We start from the raw sequence: 22872 nt of genomic DNA on the forward strand, positions 1-22872 counted from the left end.
CCCCAAACACTCTTGGGTACATGACTCTCTTCTCAGAAGTCAATCAGTACTCGCAGCTGACACCGTGGATTTTTTAAACCAGCACAACCGCGGGAAATGACATTTACTGTAGGAAAGCAGGTCTTTGTGAGACTCTTGAGGTCTGGCTCCTGTCTCTCCACATATAGAGCAGCAGCCATCACAGTCCATGCAAAGTCCAGATCGGTTTTTCTAACAAACAAGTCCTTTATTCCATTCTATTTCTTTTCACAGCACTTAAGGCAGAGAGGCACAGGCGAGACAACACAGCAACTGCCCGAGCTGCTGCAGGAGTTGATCAGAATCAGAACTTCTCAAAGCGGAGGAGTTACAAGGCACATGACAGTCACAAAAGGACAGGCAGCACCTCCAGATCTCTGGGGGGAAAAGAAGGTGCTGCAGGGCAGAATCTGCAATACTGATTCGTGATTAAAGGCGGGATCCCACACCCCCCCAACAAGGCAGGGGAGAGGAGGGGAAGCAATCTTTCACCAGCTGGCCATGGGGAACGCCTGAGAGTGGGGGTGCTGGTCAGCAACTGACAGCCTAGGTATCAGCCCCCCCCCCCGGTGGTGAAATCCGACCTGCCAGTTGCCAAGTCTGGTGGCAAAGGCAAGGTGTAGGTGAGCAGCAAGAGGCAGGATGGGATATTGGAGAATTTTGATGGGGAAATCTGGCACAGGCACTTTCACCCCCCCATCCCTCTCTCCCTCTCTTCTGCCAACCACACCCTCCAGGAAAGGATCCAGAAAGGGAAAAATCAACTTTGGCTTAAGAGCAGAGAAAAGAGGGGAGGCCAGTAAATGGAGAGAGAGAGAGAGAGAGCAAGAAAGGAGAGACCCAGAGCACATGTTCCCCTCAGCACAGACCCACAGCAAGAGCTGTGCTGCTGCTCCTCCCTCAGGAGCGGCAGGTGACCCCAGAGCAGGCCTGCAGCTTGATCAGCCTCTGATTCATCTGCTCCAGCTGTAAAGGGTCCACAGTTTTCACCACGTTGAAGAGCTGGTGTGGGTCTGAAGTCAGGTTATAGACTTCTACAAAATTCTGCAAGAGAAAAGACAGGGAGAAAGAGAGTCCCCCCCAAGGGGAGGGGCAGAAGTCACAATTTGCTAAAGGAAAGAAGACAAAATCCTCAACAACTTCTACTACTACAATGTACTATATGTGGGGCTGCCCTTGAAGACAGTTCAGAAGCTGCAACTGCTGCAATAGATCAGCATCCAGCCAGCAGGACACCTACTATTCCTGTCCTAAAAGACCTGTACTGGTTGCCAGTTTGCTTCTGATCCAAATTTAAGCTGGTTATGTTAATGTAGAAAGCCTTAAATGAGCTGGGTTCGAAATACCTGAAGAAGTGCCTTGTCCCGTACAGACCAGCCTGAATGTTATGATCAGCAGAGGAGGCCCTGCCGGTGGTGATGGCAGGTGCTATCAGAAGTGACTCTCCAGTTACGGAACTCCCTCCCCTTGTAAGTACACCTTTGCGTCCCTTAGGGGGGAGACACCTCTTCTCCAAGGCTTTGGGGAGCTATTTTAGATCAGCTTGTTCCCCTTGCCACTTCTGCACAGTAATGATTGTTGAGTTTCAATTATGGTTTTAAGCAGTGCTTTAATTGTATTTCATATGTTCTACTGCATGTATGCACCCCACTCTGGGAACCTGTGATGAAAGGCTGGAAACAAATTCAGTTCAACAGAATATTTTAAAGCTAAGCCTGACCCAGGCCAAGAGGGACGGCACACCCTTCTGTGATCTACACGTGCACCCCAGAATATGCACCAGACTCCTCTGCTATGGCTCCTCAGTGAATGACGTCTGCATGAAGAGCTGGGAAGTTCTGAAAAAGGTTGCTGTGTGGCAGCATCCCTTGGAGGCCACTGCTGACCATCAACAGGGAAAGGGTGTGGCCCTCGCTCTGGCCCTCGCTCAGGACAGGAGGGGCAGACGGTGCTCACCTGGGCATCCGCAAACTCACAGTACTGCAGGTTGATGGGGCTTAGTGTGCGCACACAGGCATAGGTGTTGTTGAAGGCATCCTCACACACACAGTCAGGGAAGCACTGCTGCCAAAGGGAGAGAGGGGGAGAGAGGCTTTATTCAAATCTAACACCTACCCAAGACTGCAACATTCCCTCCAACAACAAACTCAGCTGGCGAGTGCCCACGGGGCCCCTGAGGAACACGAGGGAGACAAGGGTGGCAGAAATACCCAGAATCAGAAGCATCCTGATACCAAGGGAGACCACTGGTCCATCTGCTTCAGAACTGTCTACATGGACTGGGAGCATAGAATCATAGAGTTGGAAGAGACCACAAGGGCCATCGAGTCCAACCCCCTGCCAAGCAGGAAACACCATCAGAGCACTCCTGACATATGGTTGTCAAGCCTCTGCTTAAAGACCTCCAAAGGAGGAGACTCCACCACACTCCTTGGCAGCAAATTCCACTGTCGAACAGCTCTTACTGTCAGGAAGTTCTTCCTAATGTTTAGGTGGAATCTTCTTTCTTGTAGTTTGGATCCATTGCTCCGTGTCCGCTTCTCTGGAGCAGCAGAAAACAACCTTTCTCCCTCCTCTATGTGACATCCTTTTATATATTTGAACATGGCTATCATATCACCCCTTAACCTCCTCTTCTGCAGGCTAAACATGCCCAGCTCCCTTAGCCGTTCCTCATAAGGCATTGTTTCCAGGCCTTTGACCATTTTGGTTGCCCTCCTCTGGACACGTTCCAGTTTGTCAGTGTCCTTCTTGAATTGTGGTGCCCAGAACTGGACACAGTACTCCAGGTGTGGTCTGACCAGAGCAGAATACAGTGGCACTATTACTTCCCTTGATCTAGATGCTATACTCCTATTGATGCAGCCCAGAATTGCATTGGCTTTTTTAGCTGCCGCGTCACACTGTTGGCTCATGTCAAGTTTGTGGTCAACCAAGACTCCTAGATCCTTTTCACATGTACTGCTCTCAAGCCAGGTGTCACCCATCTTGTATTTGTGCCTCTCATTTTTTTTGCCCAAGTGCAATACTTTACATTTCTCCCTGTTAAAATTCATCTTGTTTGTTTTTGCCCAGTTCTCTAATCTGTCAAGGTCGTTTTGAAGTGTGATCCTGTCCTCTGGGGTGTTAGCCACCCCTCCCAGTTTGGTGTCATCTGCAAATTTGATCAGGATGCCCTTGAGTCCATCATCCAAGTCGTTGATAAAGATGTTGAATAAGACCGGGCCCAAGACAGAACCCTGTGGCACCCCACTAGTCACTCTTCTCCAGGATGAAGAGGAACCATTGATAAGCACCCTTTGGGTTCGGGCAGTCAGTCAGTTACAAATCCACTGAGTGGTAGCATAGTCAAGACCGCATTTTACCAGCTTCTTTACAAGAATATCATGGGGCACCTTGTCAAATGCCTTGCTGAAATCAAGGTAGGCTACATCCACTGCGTTCCCTTCATCTACCAGGCTTGTAATTCTGTCAAAAAACGAGATCAGGTTAGTCTGACATGACTTATTTTTCAGAAATCCATGCTAACTATTGGTGATCACAGCATTCCTTTCTAGGTGCTCACAGACTGTTTGCTTAATGATCTGTTCCAGAATCTTCCCTGGTATTGATGTCAGACTGACTGGGCGGTAATTATTTGGGTCCTCTCTTTTCCCCTTTTTGAAAATAGGGACAACATTTGCCCTCCTCCAGTCTGCCGGGACTTCGCCTGTTCTCCAGGAATTCTCAAAGATGACTGCCAGTGGTTCTGAGATCACATCTGCCAGTTCTTTTAATACTCTTGGATGCAGTTCATCTGGCCCTGGAGACTTGAATACATCTAAACTAGCCAAATGTTCTTGTACTATCTCCTTAGTTATTCTGGGCTGTGTTTCCTTTGCTGAATCATTTGCTCCAAATTCTTCAGGTCGGGCATTGTTTTCTTTATCGGAGAAGACTGAGGCAAAGAAGGCATTGAGGAGTTCAGCCCTTTCTGTGTCCCCTGTTTGCATTTCACCATCTTCTCCTCTGAGTGACCCCACTGTTTCTTTGTTCTTCCTTTTGCTACGAACATACCCATAAAAGCCTTTTTTGTTGCTTTTAACCTCTCTAGCAAGCCTGAGTTCATTCTGTGCTTTAGCTTTTCTGACTTTGTGTCTACACGTGCTGGCTATTTGTTTGAATTCCTCTTTGGTGGTTTCCCCCCTTTTCCATTTTTTGTACACATCCTTTTTTAATCTTAATTCAGTTAAAAGTTCTTTAGATAGCCACCCTGGCTTCTTTAGGCACCTTCCATGTTTCCGTCTCATTGGTATTGCCTGACGTTGTGCTTTTAGTATCTCCCTCTTAACAAACTCCCAGCCATCATGAACTCCCTTTCCTTTTAGTATTGTTGTCCATGGGATCTCACCCAGCACTTCCCTAAGTTTTATGAAGTCGGCTTTCTTAAAGTCAAGAAATTGAGTCCTAGTATGCTTGGCTGCTCCTTTCCGCTGTATAGTAAACTTCAGAAGAGCATGATCACTCGCGCCTAATGATCCTTCCACATCTACCCCACTAACCAGGTCATCAACATTGGTTAGGACCAGATCTAAAATGGCTGTTCCTCTTGTTGCTTCTCCCACTTTCTGGACAATGAAGTTGTCTGCAAGGCCAGTGAGGAATCTGTTTGACCTTATGCTCTTGGCTGAGTTTGACGTCCAACAAATATCCGGGTAATTGAAGTCCCCCATTACTACTATCTCCCTTCCTTTTGCATGCTTGGCCATCTGTTCCAGGAAGGCATCATCTATGTCCTCCGTTTGGCTTGGGGATCTATAGTAAACTCCCACAATGAGGTCTCTGTTATTCTTCTCTCCCTTAATTTTGACCCAAATGCTCTCACTTTGGCTTTGAGGTTCTAAATCTTGGATCTCTTCACAGGTATACACATCCCTGACATATAACGCCACTCCTCCTCCTTTCTTGTCTGGTCTGTTTCTCTGAAATAGATTGTATCCCCCCATTATTACATTCCAATCGTGGGACTTATCCCACCAGGTTTCAGTGATGCCTATTATGTCATATTTAGTTTGCTGTACCAAGAGCTCAAGCTCATCTTGTTTATTTCCCATGCTTTGCGCATTAGTGTACAGACATTGAAGTCCATTAATCATTCCCCCGTGTCTCTTATTTAAGGATTTTTTCCTCCCACCACTAGGTCCGCGTGCTGTTTGCTCCATTTGGTCTATGACATTTGGATGATCATCTTCATTAATTGATAGACTCCTACCTTCAGGAGCACTGTCTCCCTCCCCCACATTAGTCAGTTTAAAGCCCTCCTGATGAGGTTTCTGAGATTTTTGGCAAAAACATTTCTCCCAACCGTTGTGAGGTGCAGCCCATCACTTGCCAGAAGTCCATCTTCAAGAAACTGCAGTCCGTGATCTAAGAATCCAAACCGTTCCTGTTTACACCATTTGCGAAGCCAGCTGTTCACTTCCACTATTTTCCCCTCTCTCCCTGGGCCACGTCGTTCAACTGGGAGGACAGACGAGATGACAATTTGTGCATTTAGTTGCTTCAATTTCCTGCCGAGAGCCTCGTAGTCTCTTTTGATCTTCTGGAGGCTATTGCTTGCAGTGTCATTGGTTCCCACATGAACCAAGAGGAAGGGGTATTCGTCAGTGGGTTTTATGATTCCTTGCAGTCGTTCAGTTACATCTTGGATCTTAGCCCCGGGGAGACAGCACACTTCCCGAGACATCTTGTCAGGCCCACAGATCACTGCTTCTGTTCCCCTCAGTAGGGAATCCCCTATCACCACTACACGCCTCCTCTTGGGTTTGGTCGGGGTTCTTCCATGAGCTGTCCGTTCCAAGGTCACCTGCACATTCCCTGAGGACTGACTTTGCTGCTCGTCTTCATATACCTGATCGACTGTAATGAGGGAGAGATCCTCAAATGGAGTCTGCTCTTCGTCTTCCATGCTAGGGGAGAGGACCTCAAAGCGATTGTGTATTTCTAAACAATCAGAGTGGACCCTGGGCCTCCTACTTCTTTGAGTCACGTTTCTCCATATATCTGGCTCCTGTGTTGGTGAACAAGCCTCCTTCTCAGGGGAGTCCCCTGTCTCCTCCTTGGTGGGGACGGTGTGCTCTGTTGCTTCCAAGAAGAGCTCCAGCTCCCTAATTCTTTGGAGCGTAGCTACACGTTCCTCCAGTTGCTGGACTTTGTCTTTTAAAAGGGCAATCAACATGCAATTGCTGCAGGTAAAGCTGCCTGCAACCTTTGGCAAGATGGCAAACATTGCGCAGGAATCGCAGGCGACTGCAGCTGTTCCCTCCCCTTCCATCATGAGATCGTGTTGTTGGGGGGGGGGCTACAGAGGTCCTCCATCATAAAAAGCTTGAAGACAGGACAAATAACTTCCCCCCCACAAAAAAACACCTAGATCTCCCCCAACAAACGTTTGAGACTAGCTCCCCTAAATCTAAAAGATGGATCTAACTGCGCGCGCCGCTAGGCGCGCCGCTGCCCTGCAAACTCTGATAAGCTCCTCCCACAGCTAATCCCCTGCCTCAACAGAAACCCTGCCCCCTCTGACCTTTACACAGGGAAAACAGCTAATCAGCCACAAAGAAACACACAGACACAAGAAAACCCTTTTTGCTCCTTCTTCAACTGATGCCCTGCAAACTCTGATAAGCTCCTCCCACAGCTAATCCCCTGCCTCAACAGAAACCCTGCCCCCTCTGACCTTTACACAGGGAAAACAGCTAATCAGCCACAAAGAAACACACAGACACAAGAAAACCCTTTTTGCTCCTTCTTCAACTGATGCCCTGCAAACTCTGATAAGGTCCTCCCACAGCTAATCCCCTGCCTCAACAGAAACCCTGCCCCCTCTGACCTTTACACAGGGAAAACAGCTAATCAGCCACAAAGAAACACACACACACACGAGAAAACCCTTTTTGCTCCTTCTTCAACTGATGCCCTGCAAACTCTGATAAGCTCCTCCCACAGCTAATCCCCTGCCTCAACAGAAACCCTGCCCCCTCTGACCTTTACACAGGGAAAACAGCTAATCAGCCACAAAGAAACACACAGACACAAGAAAACCCTTTTTGCTCCTTCTTCAACTGATGCCCTGCAAACTCTGATAAGCTCCTCCCACAGCTAATCCCCTGCCTCAACAGAAACCCTGCCCCCTCTGACCTTTACACAGGGAAAACAGCTAATCAGCCACAAAGAAACACACAGACACGAGAAAACCCTTTTTGCTCCTTCTTCAACTGATGCCCTGCAAACTCTGATAAGCTCCTCCCACAGCTAATCCCCTGCCTCAACAGAAACCCTGCCCCCTCTGACCTTTACACAGGGAAAACAGCTAATCAGCCACAAAGAAACACACAGACACAAGAAAACCCTTTTTGCTCCTTCTTCAACTGATGCCCTGCAAACTCTGATAAGCTCCTCCCACAGCTAATCCCCTGCCTCAACAGAAACCCTGCCCCCTCTGACCTTTACACAGGGAAAACAGCTAATCAGCCACAAAGAAACACACACACACGAGAAAACCCTTTTTGCTCCTTCTTCAACTGATGCCCTGCAAGCTCTGATAAGGTCCTCCCACAGCTAATCCCCTGCCTCAACAGAAACCCTGCCCCCTCTGACCTTTACACAGGGAAAACAGCTAATCAGCCACAAAGAAACACACACACACGAGAAAACCCTTTTTGCTCCTTCTTCAACTGATGCCCTGCAAACTCTGATAAGGTCCTCCCACAGCTAATCCCCTGCCTCAACAGAAACCCTGCCCCCTCTGACCTTTACACAGGGAAAACAGCTAATCAGCCACAAAGAAACACACACAAACACGACTCTCCAAGAGCAGCTCTCCAAGAGGCCAGGGATCAAACGTGGGGCCTTTTATCCACACAGCAGAAGTCCCTATCACTGAGCTATGCCCCTTGCCCACTTTTTTTGTGGGGAGGGGGCCTGAGAAGGTAGCCTGCCCTTTTCAAAACAGGCCTAGTGAGGGCTGAGTGTGCTCAGAGGCCATGCTGAGCATTCCACAGGAGCAGGGGATGGAATGGAGTCTCCTGAAGAGGGCAAGGGTGGCTGAAGCACGCTGTACTGAAGCATTGTGCAAGAACACAACTTCCAGCCCTTCCTCCACTCTCTTTCAACCCTTTGAAAGCAGGTTTGGAGAATGAAGTTAATGGACTATGCAGAACTGGACAAACTAACTGGAAAAATAAGATATCAACGAGATCACAAGTTCATTGAGGACTGGGGAAAATTTACAGATTATTTGAAGAGTGTATGTGATGAACAAACAACGCTAGTGGGTTTTAAAGAAGCTTTGTGAAAATATAAGGAATATTGCAAGAATGAAAATATGTTTGAAAAGGTATTTTAAAAGGCGATGCTAAATTTTGGGAACGCATAGATAAAAATTTAAATACGGATGATTGTCAGAGAAGCTGAGGGAAGTCCAAAAGATGAAAATATGTTATTTGTGAAATTGTTTGATTGGCGATATTGGTGCAAAACTTAATAAAAATTTATTTTGGACATGTAAAGAAAAAGAAAAAGAAAAAAGAAAGCAGGTTTGGAGGCACTTCCACTCCAGACACGTGGGGTTGTCTCTAACCCACTGAAATCAATGGACATGCCTAATTTAGGGCCACTAATTTCAAAGGGTCTAATCTGAGAACAACCCCAATGTGATGGGCAAAAGGCATAATTCCAACCTGTGCTAAGCAACTGGACACTCTAAGTGGGAGATGAGGTGGGAGCTGGGAATGTGGACTGCAAGATCCACGTGCAGGAATGAGGAGAAGAGCATAGGCTTCCCTCAGTGCTGTGGGCAGGGGGACTGAGGCTGAAGCAGACTTTATGTAAACTAAGGTGAGCAAATCCCCTTTGCATAGGCAAATTTCAAGCCCTGCAAGCCTGAGGGCAAAACTTCCTACTGCAGAGGCCAAAGCCTGCACCTCCCTTTAGCACCACCTCTGGGGGAGCGGCAGAGCAGAACCTGGTCCTCTGCTGCACAAGGCATCCCTCTCTTGAAAAGTAAAGCTAGGCAGAGCTCCTTTGTTGCATTTTTTATCCTGCCCTTCCTCCATCTAAAACCAAGCCTGTGGGAGAGTGGCTAGTTCAAGGTCACCTGGTGAGTGCCAGGGCAGACTGGGGATTTGAACCCAGGTCTAGTCCAACACTCTAAATCTGGGGTGGAGAACAGAAAGCAATAACTAAAAGAGAGAGAGAGAGAACAAAAAACAAAAAAACCCCAGACAATTTCTGTCTCCACAAAAAAACCCCTTTTCTTCCTATATACATAAAAACGTAAGACTGTCATCACGCTGCCACCTGCAGCATGACAGCTGCAAGCAGGCAGGTGAATGAGGAAGTAGAACATGTGGCACGAGGGGAAGGGGAGAGGTGCTGTGTAAACATGTCTACTTAGAAGTAGGCCCTCCTGCTCCTTTAAAAGGAGGTGGGGCAAGCTGTGGAGGAGGTGTAAAGGGAGGGGGCTTGGTCAAGAGGAAAGGAGAATGGGAAAGCAGGGCAAGAAGGGGGGCAGCGCCTTGTTTTTTAAAAAAACTGTAATCATTGGGAGGCACCAAGGGGAACCACACTGAGTACCACATGGTCAAATCAAGTAAATTTTTGGGGTGAAATCCTCCCCTCCAGACACAATCAGCAGATTTATGCCACTTTGCACCCTGTGTATAATTTCCAGGCAGTCTGCAGGATCCAGTTTCCCTTGTAGCAGAAGATTTGGACATTCGTAAGAAATGCAGAGTGCTCTAGACATCTCTGTGCCTCCAGAGCAAGCGCTCACCGACACGCCTGGCCCCAAGGCAGGGCAGTGGGGGTCTTGGTGAGTGTGGCCTTCACCAGTGTACTCCACCAGGAAATCTGACCGCCACTTGCTCTTGTGCGTCTCGTTCACCTGGAGCCAAGGAAACACATTTCAGAAAGCATCACCCGCTGTGACAAATAAAAATAAAAACTCTCAAGACCACATCCCTGACAGAGCTCTCTGGGTTTTCTGGCCCAGTCTAGACATCCAGAGCATATGCCCTGAAATGGCAGCCTGTCCCCTCTACTGTTGCATGTCAAGAATACAGCCACAGGTGAAGGTGAAGGTGTGCTCTGGAGCAGGGATAGGGTACCTGTGACCTTCCAGTTGTAGGGACTCCCACTCTCATCATCCCCAGACAGCAGGGTCAAAGGACAATGGGAGTTGATGGGAGTTGTAGTCCAGCAACAGCTGAAGGGCCGACACTCCCCATTCCAGCTCTAGAGTTTGCGTGGGAGCTCCAAGGGGTCTGCAGAAGTCCCACAGCAGCAGCAGGAAGGGCAGACAAAGGCACAAGCCAGCTCAGGGAGCGGCAGCCAGAGGCCCACCAGCAGCAATCTAGCCCCACTTCCAAAACGTCATGCATACCACAATTCTTATAGCACAGTTCGTTGTTTCTGCCATATGCTTCAAAATGCACTTCCTACGCTGCATCTATCGCTCATGGACACCAAATGCATATGACAGCCCACACTTCCCCCTCAGAGCCCAGAATCCCCTTCAAGCAAAAACCTCTGGCTTTATTCTATTAAAAAAAGAGGGCTGCTTCTGTGCAGATGTGCAGGCTTCACCTAGGCCAACCTGGGGTCCTCTGGGGATTTTGAACTCCAACTCTCATCAGCCCCAGCTGGGATATATTGCAGATATCCACCCTCAACATGCAGCTGTCAGGGAAGAGGCCAGGGAAGTCTCAGGAGCAGGACCGGTGGACGGGTCCCGCAGTTCCTTGTACACAACAAGACTCTCAAGGCAAGCAATATGCAAAAGGAGCTTCAGATTATTACCAACAGGGGCAAGAAAGACTGTCCGTCCATGGAGGTCTGAGATGCATCGATACCTGCGATATCCAGGAAGGTGGGCCCCAGGTCGATGTTGAGGACAGGTTGCTGAGAGGAAGACAACAAGGGACAGAGTTACTGAAGCCATCCAGCTATCCAGTTCAAGGCAATTATTTCTTCGTAGTAGCCTAGGAATGCCAAGAAACCAAAAAGTGCCCTTTTGGAAGGTTCAGCCCACCATCTCATTTCAAAATGACACCCAACTTTATTCAGACAAAAACCACATCGTTGGATTCAGGAACTATCATGTAAAATTTGGCTAAGAGGTTTCCAAATGCATAGCAACAGACAGTTTCCCAAAACATATAGTAGTTGAAAGAAGAAGACACAGAGATCGACACAAGAATCAAACCCTCCTGACTGTACAGTATGTGACAAAGCCACTTGGAATTATATGCTGGACATTTATTGTAAAATGGGATACATGCCTGTGCATTCACCAGAATGGTTCATTTTATCTAATAGGCTGTTTTTGTTGTTACAATTTGAAAAATAAAAAGATGCTAAAAAATCAAACTCTTGACAGTAGAAAAGTAGTATGTCAGGAAGGAAGGTTCTAACTCAGCTTTATTCTGGAAATGTTAGAATTCTACATGTTTGGAAGGGAGTTAACTGACTATAGTTCCCAACTCCACAAAATGTCCACAGGGACAGAGATTCAAGCTTGGAGAGCAATGACCATCCAGCAAATAGGCCTGGCTGAAAATTTAGGGGACACCTTTACTCTCACCCAGGAAGCTGCCTTCTACCACCTCAGGCCCTCCGCCCATCCAGTTCAGCACTGCTTTTTACGCTACCTGGCAGAAGCTTCCCAGGACCTCAGGAGGGGTCTTCTCCCAGCCCTACCGTGGGAAGCCAGGGACCTAACTTTAGACATTTGCACACAAGGCAGATGCTCTGAGCTTATGAAGACATGGCTTTGCCACAGCCTAATATTGAGGGTCCCTAGAGGCTTCAGGCAGAAATCTTTCCCCTTCAGCAACCTGAGATCTTTTTAACTGGAGATGGTCAGGGCAGAACCTGGGATTTTCTGCAAGGAAAGCAGCACTTGAGTCGGGGAAAGAAAGAAAGACACCCACCAGGTGAGTCTGATTGGGCTTGATGCCTGGACCTCGCACCAGCAGGGGCACCCGGATGTCGAACTCATAGAGCTGCCTCTTGTCAATGGGCAGTGAAAACTGACCTGGGGAGGCAAAAACAAGTCCTGACTGGAGTCCCCCCCCCCCCAGAAAAAGCAGGACCGATTTATTTATTTCTTACATTTGCACCCCAGATTTCCTTCAAGAAGCTCAAGTGCTTCACGCTGTGAGGCAGCTTAGGCTGAGAGAGTGCAACCCTCCCAAGGTCCCAAGGGCTAAGTGAGGATTGGAACCCAGCTCTCCACATTCCTAGTCCAACACTTTTAACCAGCTTCTGACAACCTGCTTTGGACTGCAACTCCCATCAGCCCCAGCCATCAGGAGGGAACCAGGCTGGCCAAGACCAGTCTTAGCTATTGAGCTCTCACTGGAGGACAACAGAAGGTGGGGGGGGGCACAAACCCCCACTGGGAATGAAACACGCTCCCCTCTGACTGCTCATTCAGCCCCAGAGGTCAAGGGTCCGTTCTTGCTGCCATCAGGGCTCTGGCCCCCTCATGAAATCACCCTTCCCTGCATTTACAGTTTAATTTTCTAAGTAAGCCACTAAACATTTACAGAAATATGAAGAAAAGGGTGTGACTATCAATGTACTTGAATGTTAGAATGCAAGCAGTTAACCTCACTAGGATCATGTGGCATAATTTTTAATGTAAACCACAGGGTGGGGGTGGGGAATTGACTACTTTTTTAAAAAATAAATCATTGGATGTCAGCCAGAGAGTTAAGTGCATAGCCGGTGGTGAGAAACTAGACCTCAGCCTTAGTTTTTTGCCATTTCTCACGGACAACAGCCCCTTGGCTTCCACCCCCAGCACAAAAGGTGTTCTGGTTAGAGTCCTACACAAGAGGCGGAAAGCAGGTGCTGCTGGACTACAACTCCCATGATTCCTAACCCTTGGCCACACGGACTGGGACTGCTTGAAGCAGCAGCTTACAACATCATTATTTTAGGCCCTAGGAAGAGGTACATAATCTCAAATACATTGTAAGAAGCTTAAAACAGCTGACTATCACAAAATTAGGATGGGTCCTTCTCCGAGGGCAAGGTAAAGAGGTTCGCTTTCGGCATTTTCCAAAGACCGTAGCTAAGTTGCCAGGCCCAGCTGTGTGAGGAGGAGGGTGCACAGAGCCTTAGGGCTGCCTGGGAACGCTCTCTCCCAGGCCTCGCTCGCCCAGCTGCTGAGGGTGGTGGAATGGCCAAGAGGGCCCCACCCCTGCTGATCTTAGTATTCCAGATGTTCTTCAAGGAAGGAGGCTGTCTTTTCAGATACCCGGAGTCAAAGTTTAGGGCTTTAAACATTAATGTGAGCACCTTGAATTTGGCCCACAAACAAACCGCCAGCCAATGCAGCTGTTTTAGAAACAGGGGTTACACGAGTTCTAAAAGCAACTCCAGTCAGCAATCTGGCCACTGCATTTTGGACCAAGGAAAGTTTCCAAGTTGTCTTCAAGGGCAGCTCCACGGACAGCCCATTGCCATCATCCATCCTGTTGGCAACCCTGGCCTGATTCATCCCTACACATTCCACCAGTTTGCCACTGAAAGAGACACTGGAGCTATTCCCCCACCACCCCACAAGTCCCCCCCCCCCAAAAGGTTCTGTGGCAAAAGCAGGCCTCAACTCACCTGTGTGGTAACCATGATCTGAAGTATAGAACACGTATGTGCTGTCCAACAGGTGAAGGGTCTTCAATTTTTCAAAAATCTTCTCCACCATGTCATCCACAGACAACAGAGTCTGCCACCTGCAAGAATATGAGGACATACTATATATTGCAGAGGTAGCAATGTGGTACCCTCCAGATGTTGTGGACTACGACTTCCATCTGTCTCAGCCAGAAACAGGATGATGTTCAACTGCATTTTGGTGCAACAGATCAAGCTATTGCAATAAACCGCATTATTGAAGCAGCAGGGAAGCCACTCAGTGTATGAGGGAAGAGTCTGTGCCTCTGCTGTTGACCCTGCACAAACAGGCAATCTTCCAAGAGCCCTGCTGGGTCAGACCAAGGGTCCATAGTCCAATGTTCACTTTCCAACAGCAGCTAGGCAGATGCGTCTGGGAAGCTTGCAGCCAGGGTCCTGAAAGGGACTGTCCTGTTCTGGTTCCATGAAGATGCCCAGAAAGGAGGTCCAAGTGGGCAGGTCCTAAAGGGCCAACCCTGTTTGAAGGAGGACCCTTCTCCTGGGCTCCATGCCTCCCGCTTAGTGCTCTCCCTGCACCGATCAGACCCAGAGGAAGGGGGCCTGGGAGGGCCTTGGCTCTAGTTCAATGGGTCCTGGAGCTGTGGGGCGTGCTTCAGGGGCCTCCTGCCTGCCAGATGGAGTCCAGCAACATCCAGAGGCCCACACATTTCCCATTCCTGAAGACTCAGTACTACAGTTAGGCAACATAGAATTGTGCCCATTACTCTTTGACCAGGTACTTCTCACTTCACAGCTTCACTATACATCACATCTCACATCACATCTACACCAGCAATGGCTGGTGGGAGTTGTAGTCCAAAGCATCTGAAGGATGTCAGGTTGAGGGGAGATGCACAACACCTGAGTCTCACTGCCTCTCAGACGTCTGTCTCCATCAGGGTCTCCCAGTGACTTTGGATAAAAGCCCCCACAAATGTCTTCCGCCCATGGCCTCACTCCTTTCAAGCTTCTACAGAGAAGTGGTTTCCCCCAGCTCCTACAAGTGGCCTTTTGGACCCTTTCTTACCGTTTCCTGTAGACGTTGTCCAGGAACTCAATGGATGTGTTTGACATGGGAGTCTTTGCTTGCCTTATCAACCAGTGCTTGTCCTATAAAGGGAAGAAAATTGTGGAGACTTTATCAACAGAATCCAGATGGCAAATATTGGGAGAAAAGACTCGGACCCTCACCTGATGACACCATCACCCTTGTGCTCTTCCCCCTCCCCCATGTAATTTAACACTTGCCATTTTAAAATTCTGATTTACTTTTTAAAAAACAAAATACAGTAAGAAACACACATAAGTGCCACAATTCTTTGATTATTATTGTCCTTGCACTCTCTGGGACCACGGAATGAAAGCTCCTGCTTCCTCACTTGTCCTCTGCTGTGTACTGATTATCACTCCAGCAGTGGCAGCAACTTGCCACTTAAGAAGGCATCTTTCAAGGCAGAAGAGCCTGGCAAGATGCCCACCGTTAGATCCTGGTGTTCCTGTTGAAGTGACCTCCCTGTTCCCAGCTGCCACCAGAGGGCTACCTGAGAAGCACCTTGCCCTGAGAGGAGCAGAGAGAGAGAGAAGCCTATGGAGCTGCCCATGAGCCCTTCAAGCCCGCTGCCCACATCAAGGCCTGTGAACTCACCTTTCCGTGGATGTTGAAGCTTCCATTGCGTGGCGCTTTGACGCTGCTGTATGCTGACTTGTAGTGGGGGGCTGCTGTCCAGGGGGCGTGTGGAGCAGGTGGAGCCAGAACCATGAGAAAAGGAGGGTGGGAAAGCTTCTCCAGGAATTGGAGGCTCCGGTTGGTCTGCAGGAGGGAAGGAGAGAAAGAGACGGATGGCTCAAGCCATGGTGCCATGGGAGGGATGTCAGTGTTTGTAAAAAGCAAAAAAAGAAGGAAAGGGTTCTGGCCTCCCTTTGTCTCCTCAGCCTGGTCCTCGGACCCTTGTCGGCATAAAAGAGCCCACGAGAAAAGTCCTTGCAGAGTTTTATTCTTAAAAGTCTTTGTGCAAAAGCGACTGAACAACTATACACACCAGCACCAACCAACCAACCCAAACACCAGCCTCAGCACCAACTAACATTTCTCACTTTATATATACAACCTGCTGCAAGCCGCTGAGTCATGCTGACCCAGCTTTATTCGCATTAAAGAAACAGCGGCCATTTTAGCCGTGACAAGGGAATCCTAGGGAGGCATGGAAGGGGTAAAATACAGCTGTACCTTGGTTTTCAAACAGCTTAGTTCTTGAACATTTTGGCACTCGGAAGTAAGTGTTCCGGTTTGTGAACTATTTTTGGAAGCCGAACATCCTGCAACCAATCAGACGCTGTGCTTTGCTTCCCAAACGTTTAGGAAGCCGAACGAACTTCCAGAACAGATTCTGTTTGATTTCCAAGTACGACTGTACCTTGCTCCACAGGTTAAGGGTTTTGAAAGAGAAATAGATAGCATATTTCCCATGTCTTTTCTCTGAAGTCCCATTTTCACGGGTGTGGAAACTGTGGCCCTCCAGATGTTGTGCGGACTCCAGCTGCCATCAGCTCAGCCAGCACAGTCCGTGGCCAACAAGATCCACCCTGTCCGAAGGATTTTGATGGCATGAACTTTCATGGGATTTATCATGCAGTCATATACAATCTTTCTCTCTCTAGCGTGCTTCGTTTCCAGGTGCTGGTAGACATGTGGGTTTTCCTGACTTGCAACCAACAGCAGGGAAACTGTTTTGCTTGACCTGCAAAAGTGCACATGGAAACACTCCACCCACCTCACTGAATCAGGGCTGGGGGAACGCTTTCCAAGAGATGCCTCCCTCCCTCCCTGGGCAATCTTCTGGGGAACCACATGCCTGTGGGGGGCAGGGCCAGAGGCAAAAAGTGGGGGGCAATGAATATACAGAGGTACCTCGGGTTAAGTACTTAATTCGTTCCGGAGGTCTGTTCTTAACCTGAAACTGTTCTTAACCTGAAGCATCACTTTAGCTCACGGGGCCTCCCACTACCGCTGCACCGCTGTTCTCATCCTGAAGCAAAGTTCTTAACCCGAGGTACTATTTCTGGGTTAGCAGAGTCTGTAACCTGAAGAGTCTGTAACCCAAGGTACCACTGTAAATTTTATTTGCCAGCTAGTTTCTACACAAACCCCTCTCCACCCACCATCCAGGCAAATGAGAGTCATGATTTAAGCACCCGTTCTAGCCAGGCAAAAACACCCAAGGAGGATGTGAAGGAAGGCTGGGCCAGAGAGGCCTAGAAGGGTGTCTTTGGCCCCTCGCAGCCTGAGGCTGCCCACCGCTGCTCTAGGCCTGCCTCAGTGCCCCACCTATTACAGACACCAACTGAGTCACTGACTTGGGTGTCTGGCTGCTGCAACAGAGAAGCAGAGGCAGAGGTGGAGGCCTCTTGTTTGCTTGGAAAAGCTCTTCTCCTGAAAGCCAAGAGTGGAGAAGTGGGAGAAAAAGAGGCAGGCAGGCAGGACTACAGATCCTTTCCACGAAGGGAGAGTTTCTGGAGGAAAGAGATGAACGTCAGAGACTTGGCAGGCCGTCTTCCAGCTTCAATGTTCTCTTTCTCACTTTAGTTCTTTCCTTGACAGACATAAGTGAGCCAATGCAATAACGGCTGTTTTTTAGACTAATTGATGACACCGAAAAAAAGCATTCTGACTGTCGAATGGGGCTGCCCTTCCAGTGGTCTAGCTACTTGATCGCAGGAGGATCTGGGAAGCCAGAAACGAAGGTGACATGGAGGGAGAACTCACAATGACGTCCGTGAGATAGTCTTCTTCATAGTGCTCCCCATGCTTCTCCTCGTGTCCATTGGCTGAAAGAGTGTAGTTATAGTACTTGGAATTCCCCACCTATGGAAAGAGGCACAAAGTGACCAAAGAGCCAGCTCTGGAAACTGTTCTGAACACCAGGATTTTGGCACTGGGCCACCCCACAATAAGGAGGAACAGTATTACAGATGGAAGCTAGCCTAGGATATTTTGGTGCCTAGGGGAAAAAACCCAAAGGAAACTCCCCTCCAAAGGACGATCGCTCAGTGGCAGAGCCCATGTTTTGCAGGCTGACGGTCCCTGCTTCACCCCTGGCATCTCCAGTTAAAAGACAATGCAGCAGATGATGGAGAAGGCCTCTCTGCCTGAGACACCCTGGAGAACTGTCATCACCGTGGGAGACACACCAATTGTCTGAGGAGCTAGTGATGATCCTATCTTCCAAATCTGCCTTTTTATAGCTGCTCACTCTGTTCCCATAGTCTCACAGTATTGCAATACTAATCTAGCTTGGTCTGCTTCTTCTTTCTCCCATTCACTAGGAACGCAGGAAGAACCCCCGTTTATTTGTTATTAATAAATATTACTCCTTTCCCTCCCACTCCCTTTCCCCTCAGAAGAGGGGGACCTCTTTCCCCCCTCTGTCACCTTGACCTTCCCTCTCTCCTGGTCACTTTTACTCACCACGCACCGATGTGCTGGCATTGGTCCACCCAAAAGGCTATGGCCTGGCTAGGGGGCAGGGCTGTGGGAATGAGGCTCCCCTGGTGTGTCCTGACCAACGACATGAAACCTTGGTCTCCAGCAAATCTCAAGGATTTCAGGCAGGGTTCTCTGCCAATCCTACCTGGAGGCACCAAGGATTGAACCCAGGGACCTTTTGCATGCAAGGCCACTGCTCTGGCTGGATAGCTCTCTTGGTTTGAGCGTGGTGCTGACAACGCCAAGGTTACAGGTTTGATCTCCGTAATGGAGAGCTGCGTATTCCTACATTGAAGGTTGGACTAGATCATGGCTGGCAAACTAAGACCTGGGGGCCGGATCCAGCCCAATCGCCTTCTAAATCTGGCCCGCAGATGGTCCGGGAATCAGCGTTGTTTTTACATGAGTAGACTGTGTCCTTTTAATTAAAATGCATCTCTGGGTTATTTGTGGGGGAAAGGAATTCATTCACCCCCCAAATATAGTCTGCCCCCCTGCAAGGTCTGAGGGACAGTGGACCAGCCTCCTGCTGAAAAAGTTTGCTGACCCCTGGACTAGATGATCCTCAGGGTCCCTTCCAACTCTATGGTTGTATGAGATACCTCTAAGATCTACAAGAATGTAGATTCAGCAGCTTATTGTCTCTCAGCAAAGGCCACCTTGCAAACTTCAGTTCTGAGCACAGGTGTGAATCTGCATCCTGCACATCAAAGTCCAGCACTCTGCCCCATGGATCTCACTGGGTCACCTTGCCTGCTGTGAAATTAGGAGAGAGAGAGAGAGAGAGAAGGGCACCTACTCACCAGACCTAACCAGTAGCTCCAGCCTGGTGGCATATATTGAATGCCTCCTGCTTTGGGGTCCCCATACTGTAATAGAGGAGAGTCGCCAAGTCAGACGCAACAGGAATGCACACGGCTTTTAAAGGCAAGGAGAGGTGATGCGGATGCCCACAGAATGCCCATCATCTGCGTATAATATTTGGGCATCGGTGGCATTTGTCTGCAGAGGACTTTACCTGGTTGAGATATTTGCCAGCATAGAAGGTCTGGTAGCCTTGCCTCTGTAGGTAAACCGGGAAGGTGAATGGCTCCTGAAACTTCTGCCAGGCTGGGCTGCTGCAGTTGCCCTCCAAGGAATTGTTCCTCACCAGGTGGTTGTGAGGGTATCTGCCGGTCAGGATGCTGCTGCGGCTCGGACAGCACAGGGGAGTGACTGCAAACTGGAGGGCGACATGTCCATTCAGGAGGTCAGCCTCTGCCCTACAAATTAGCATCCCTCCCTCCCCAATCTGGGTACTGTCCCAAGCACCTCCCCAAACTCAGCAGGGGCGCCACCAGCATCCAAGCAGGGGTCGTTTGCAGCCGCTCTCTACCAAGAAAGGCTTAATATTAATATTAATAATTTATTTCTCGTGCCCCACCCATGTGGCTGGGCTGCCCCAGGCATGCCTTCAGGTCTACAGGGCCAAGGCTATTTAAAGGTCAGCACCAGCACTTTGAATTGTGCTCGGAAATGTACTGGGAGTCAATCTTTCTGGACTGGTGTTATGTGGTTCCAGCAGCTGTTCCCAGTTCCCAGTCTAGCAGCTGGGGTGTTTTAGCTTAGGAAAAAACCTGAAGTGGACACAAGCTAGCAGTTTATATATAATAAAAAACGGCACGGAGAGGGGAGAAAGAGGAAACCACCCCCTCTCTGCTTCAGGGCTGTTTCCTATTCCCAATGCATCTAGGATTACAATCAGTTTAAACTTCCCAGAGCAATTCTCAGTGGCATTGTCCAGATACTTACTGCATTGGCAAAAGTGGCACCTAACTGACCGATCAGGGATGTTGTCTTCTTCATGGGGGTCTGAAAGATAGAACAAAACAGTCACATCTGGGCCACAGGCCTGAAAATAAGCCTGCGAACACACAACTCTCATGTTCCTCATCGCTGCCGCTGGTCATGCTGGCTGCAAGGGACAGGAGTTGGAATCAAACAAAAGGCTACAGGTTCCCCCAAACCCTGATACAGAAGATGGTTGGGATGAGGGCAGAATGGCCTTCTCCTTTCCACGTTCTGCAGCCTACAATCATTTTCAGGAACACCTGCCACAAAATGTTCATATGAGTGTTTGGGGGTAATTTTCTTTTTCTGCAATTTAATCTTCAAAGCAACCCTTTGAGTCTGGCTCAATACACACATCCACTCCCCAAAATACCTTTGCACCTCATCAATAAAGGCAAAATGGCATGCTTTGTCCATTGTGGCATAATGGTAGCTGAAAATACAGGTCTGGAACCAAGAGGTCAAGACCTCCGCCACTTTTAACATTTTTTATTTTAAGAGAAGAGAGGAAGAGCGAGTGAAAGAAAATGAGCCAGATGGAGATATGTCATAAACGTGCCTTCCCTTACATCAGCCTTCACCAACCTGGCGCCCTCCAAATGTTGTTGGACTACAACTCCCATCAGCCCCAGACCCCACAGGTCTCCTTTGTGAACCATTTCTCAGGGCTAAGCAACATGTTATGTTAGCTACACAGGTGTTATCACAGCACCTGTCATCGTATCCGTGTTCAAGCTTTCCGAGGGGACTGGCCTCAGCGTTGCTGTCGGGATGCTACCTGCCTGCTACAGCTGCCCAGAATTACTTAATTTCTTTCAAACATGAAGGGAAACTGTTCAAGAAGTTAGTGGTAACCTGAGGTTTGCAAGATGGATACTTAATTTCCTGCTCTAAATCCATGGAAATATTTGTCACACACAAAAGCCATCAGACATGTTAATTACATTTGTTACACCATTTGTGGAATTCATTTTAAGGAGAACTATAAACTGAAGTACCGAACTTGGTGTCAGAAAGAGCAACCTCTGGAAGGAAGCTCAGCTTTTATGGGTCCAAGGCCCTCCTCCCATTGCATCGCTTCCTGCACATGAGGGTGCCATCAAGTGGGCAGCATGTTGCGTGGGCTTGTTTCTGTATCTCCAGGATGCATGTGGGAGAAGAAGCCAGAATGTACGATGGGAAGCAACAATTCTGGCTAGGGAACCTCCACAGAGAAATGATACCTGAGGCTGTGGCAGCCCTTTTGGGACCAGTTCTGATAAGCATGGCCCACGGCGATGGTCACTTGTTCTACACTTCAGTTCCAGGTAAATGTTAGAATGTGTGGTGGTTTCAGATTTTCACTTGCTCAGACTCCACACTACTTGAAGACAAGGCAAACTGAACCCTGCTCTCATTCCAGCAACCAAACATGATCTGGAAGCATAGAGAACCACCGGCATTCACCTGGGACTTTGTCACATGACTGGCTTCCTGCATGTCACCAAACAGGACGATGGCCAGGACCGGCAAGGCACAGTTTCTGGAGTCAGTTAACAAAGGCCATATCTTGACGCAGAGCAGTGGTCTTCCTGGTTCTCACACAAAGCGCCTGCCTGGAGATGCCAGAGACTGAACATCCACCCACAGCAGTGACCAGAGGAGGAACGAGACATCATGGTGCACCTGCCCCAGCACAACCGGGCGCCCACATCTGCCCCAGATGCAACAAGAGATGTCCCTCCCACAGCAGTCCCTGCAGCCCCAGCAGCAGCTGCCGCTCTCCAGCGTTCTGGCTTCACCCCCATCCTCTTGACGCCCATATGTGGAGCCATAGGAGGGGCGCCATCTTGCTCCTTCCTTCAGGTAGCAAAGGGCTGGGACTGAAGTGTAGAACAAGTGACCATCGCCGTGCGCCATGCTTATCAGAACTGGTCCCAAAAGGGCTGCCACAGCCAAAGGTATCATGTTTGGAACCCCAGTGCCCACAATTCCCTGCTTCTTCACCAGGAAGTACCACAGAGGGTTGCTGTCACAAGGAAAGAAGCTGGAAGGGCTGCTGCCCATGTCTGTCCCTCTCAGCAAACAGGACCCTTGGATCAGAACCCTTTTGTCCTTACAGACCAACAAGAAGGAAGGCTGTGTGGAAATCCTGTGCTGTCACGTGGGCTTAAACTCAGCTCAGAGGAACTTACTTCGAAGTAAAGCATGCACAGGGATGGCCGTCCAATGTACACCTGGATGCAACAAAGCCCCCCTGAAATAAATGGGGCCTGTTCTATATATGGGTTTGCAGAAAAATAGCCCTGGCTGGCTTAGACTTTGGCAAAGTTATTGATCCCTTCACAGCAGAACAGTAAAAAACCCCACTTACCTACCTACCTTTAGACGAGAAAGCCCCCCCCCCCCCGCAATGCAGGAATCCTGCCCTCAGCTGTCCCTGGGTGGCCTCGAACCAGCACCCTTCTGGTTAACAGCCAGGTTAACACCCTGATCCACCGAAGCCACCTTGCCGCACACGCACTCTGCTCCTTATTTCTGCTAGGCCGCCCCCCCGGAGCCACACGTGCATTTCGGATCCCACCTGCCATTGCTGGGCCTGGGAGTAACGCGGACCCCGGCACGTACCATGCCCCCCACCTCTCGGTCCTGGTCATCGGTCAGGACGAGCAGGATGTTGCCCTTGGCTCCCCCGCTCCCCGCTCCGGCCGCTGCTTCCTCCGCGGCCAGGAGAAGCCAGGCCGCCAGCAGGGCGCCCAGGGAGCCCGCCATGGCGCGGGCCAGGAAGGGGCGCTGACCCAAGCGCGTCCCGGCGGGTTGGGCGTCTGTTCCGCCCAGGG

At 49.3% G+C, this 22872-nt stretch overlaps 1 protein-coding gene across 1 annotated transcript; it reads right to left on the reverse strand.

Annotated features, from left to right (window-relative positions):
• Nucleotides 1-205: 205 nt before the first annotated feature.
• LOC309536229 (N-acetylglucosamine-6-sulfatase-like) lies at nt 206-22789 on the reverse strand. Its single transcript, XM_082230243.1, has 13 exons — nt 22661-22789; nt 20015-20074; nt 19242-19445; nt 19027-19092; nt 17504-17602; nt 15386-15550; nt 14768-14850; nt 13681-13799; nt 11991-12094; nt 10858-10959; nt 9833-9943; nt 1975-2082; nt 206-1062 (listed from the first exon to the last, which is right to left on the reverse strand). Exons 1-13 carry the CDS (start codon nt 22661-22663, stop codon nt 919-921), a joined length of 1368 nt encoding a protein of 455 aa, XP_082086369.1. The 5' UTR covers nt 22664-22789; the 3' UTR covers nt 206-918.
• Between the last annotated feature and the right edge of the window lie 83 nt (nt 22790-22872).

This window comes from Podarcis vaucheri (assembly GCF_965113315.1).
Source record: "Podarcis vaucheri genome assembly, chromosome: 7".
Classification (NCBI taxonomy): domain Eukaryota; kingdom Metazoa; phylum Chordata; class Lepidosauria; order Squamata; family Lacertidae; genus Podarcis; species Podarcis vaucheri.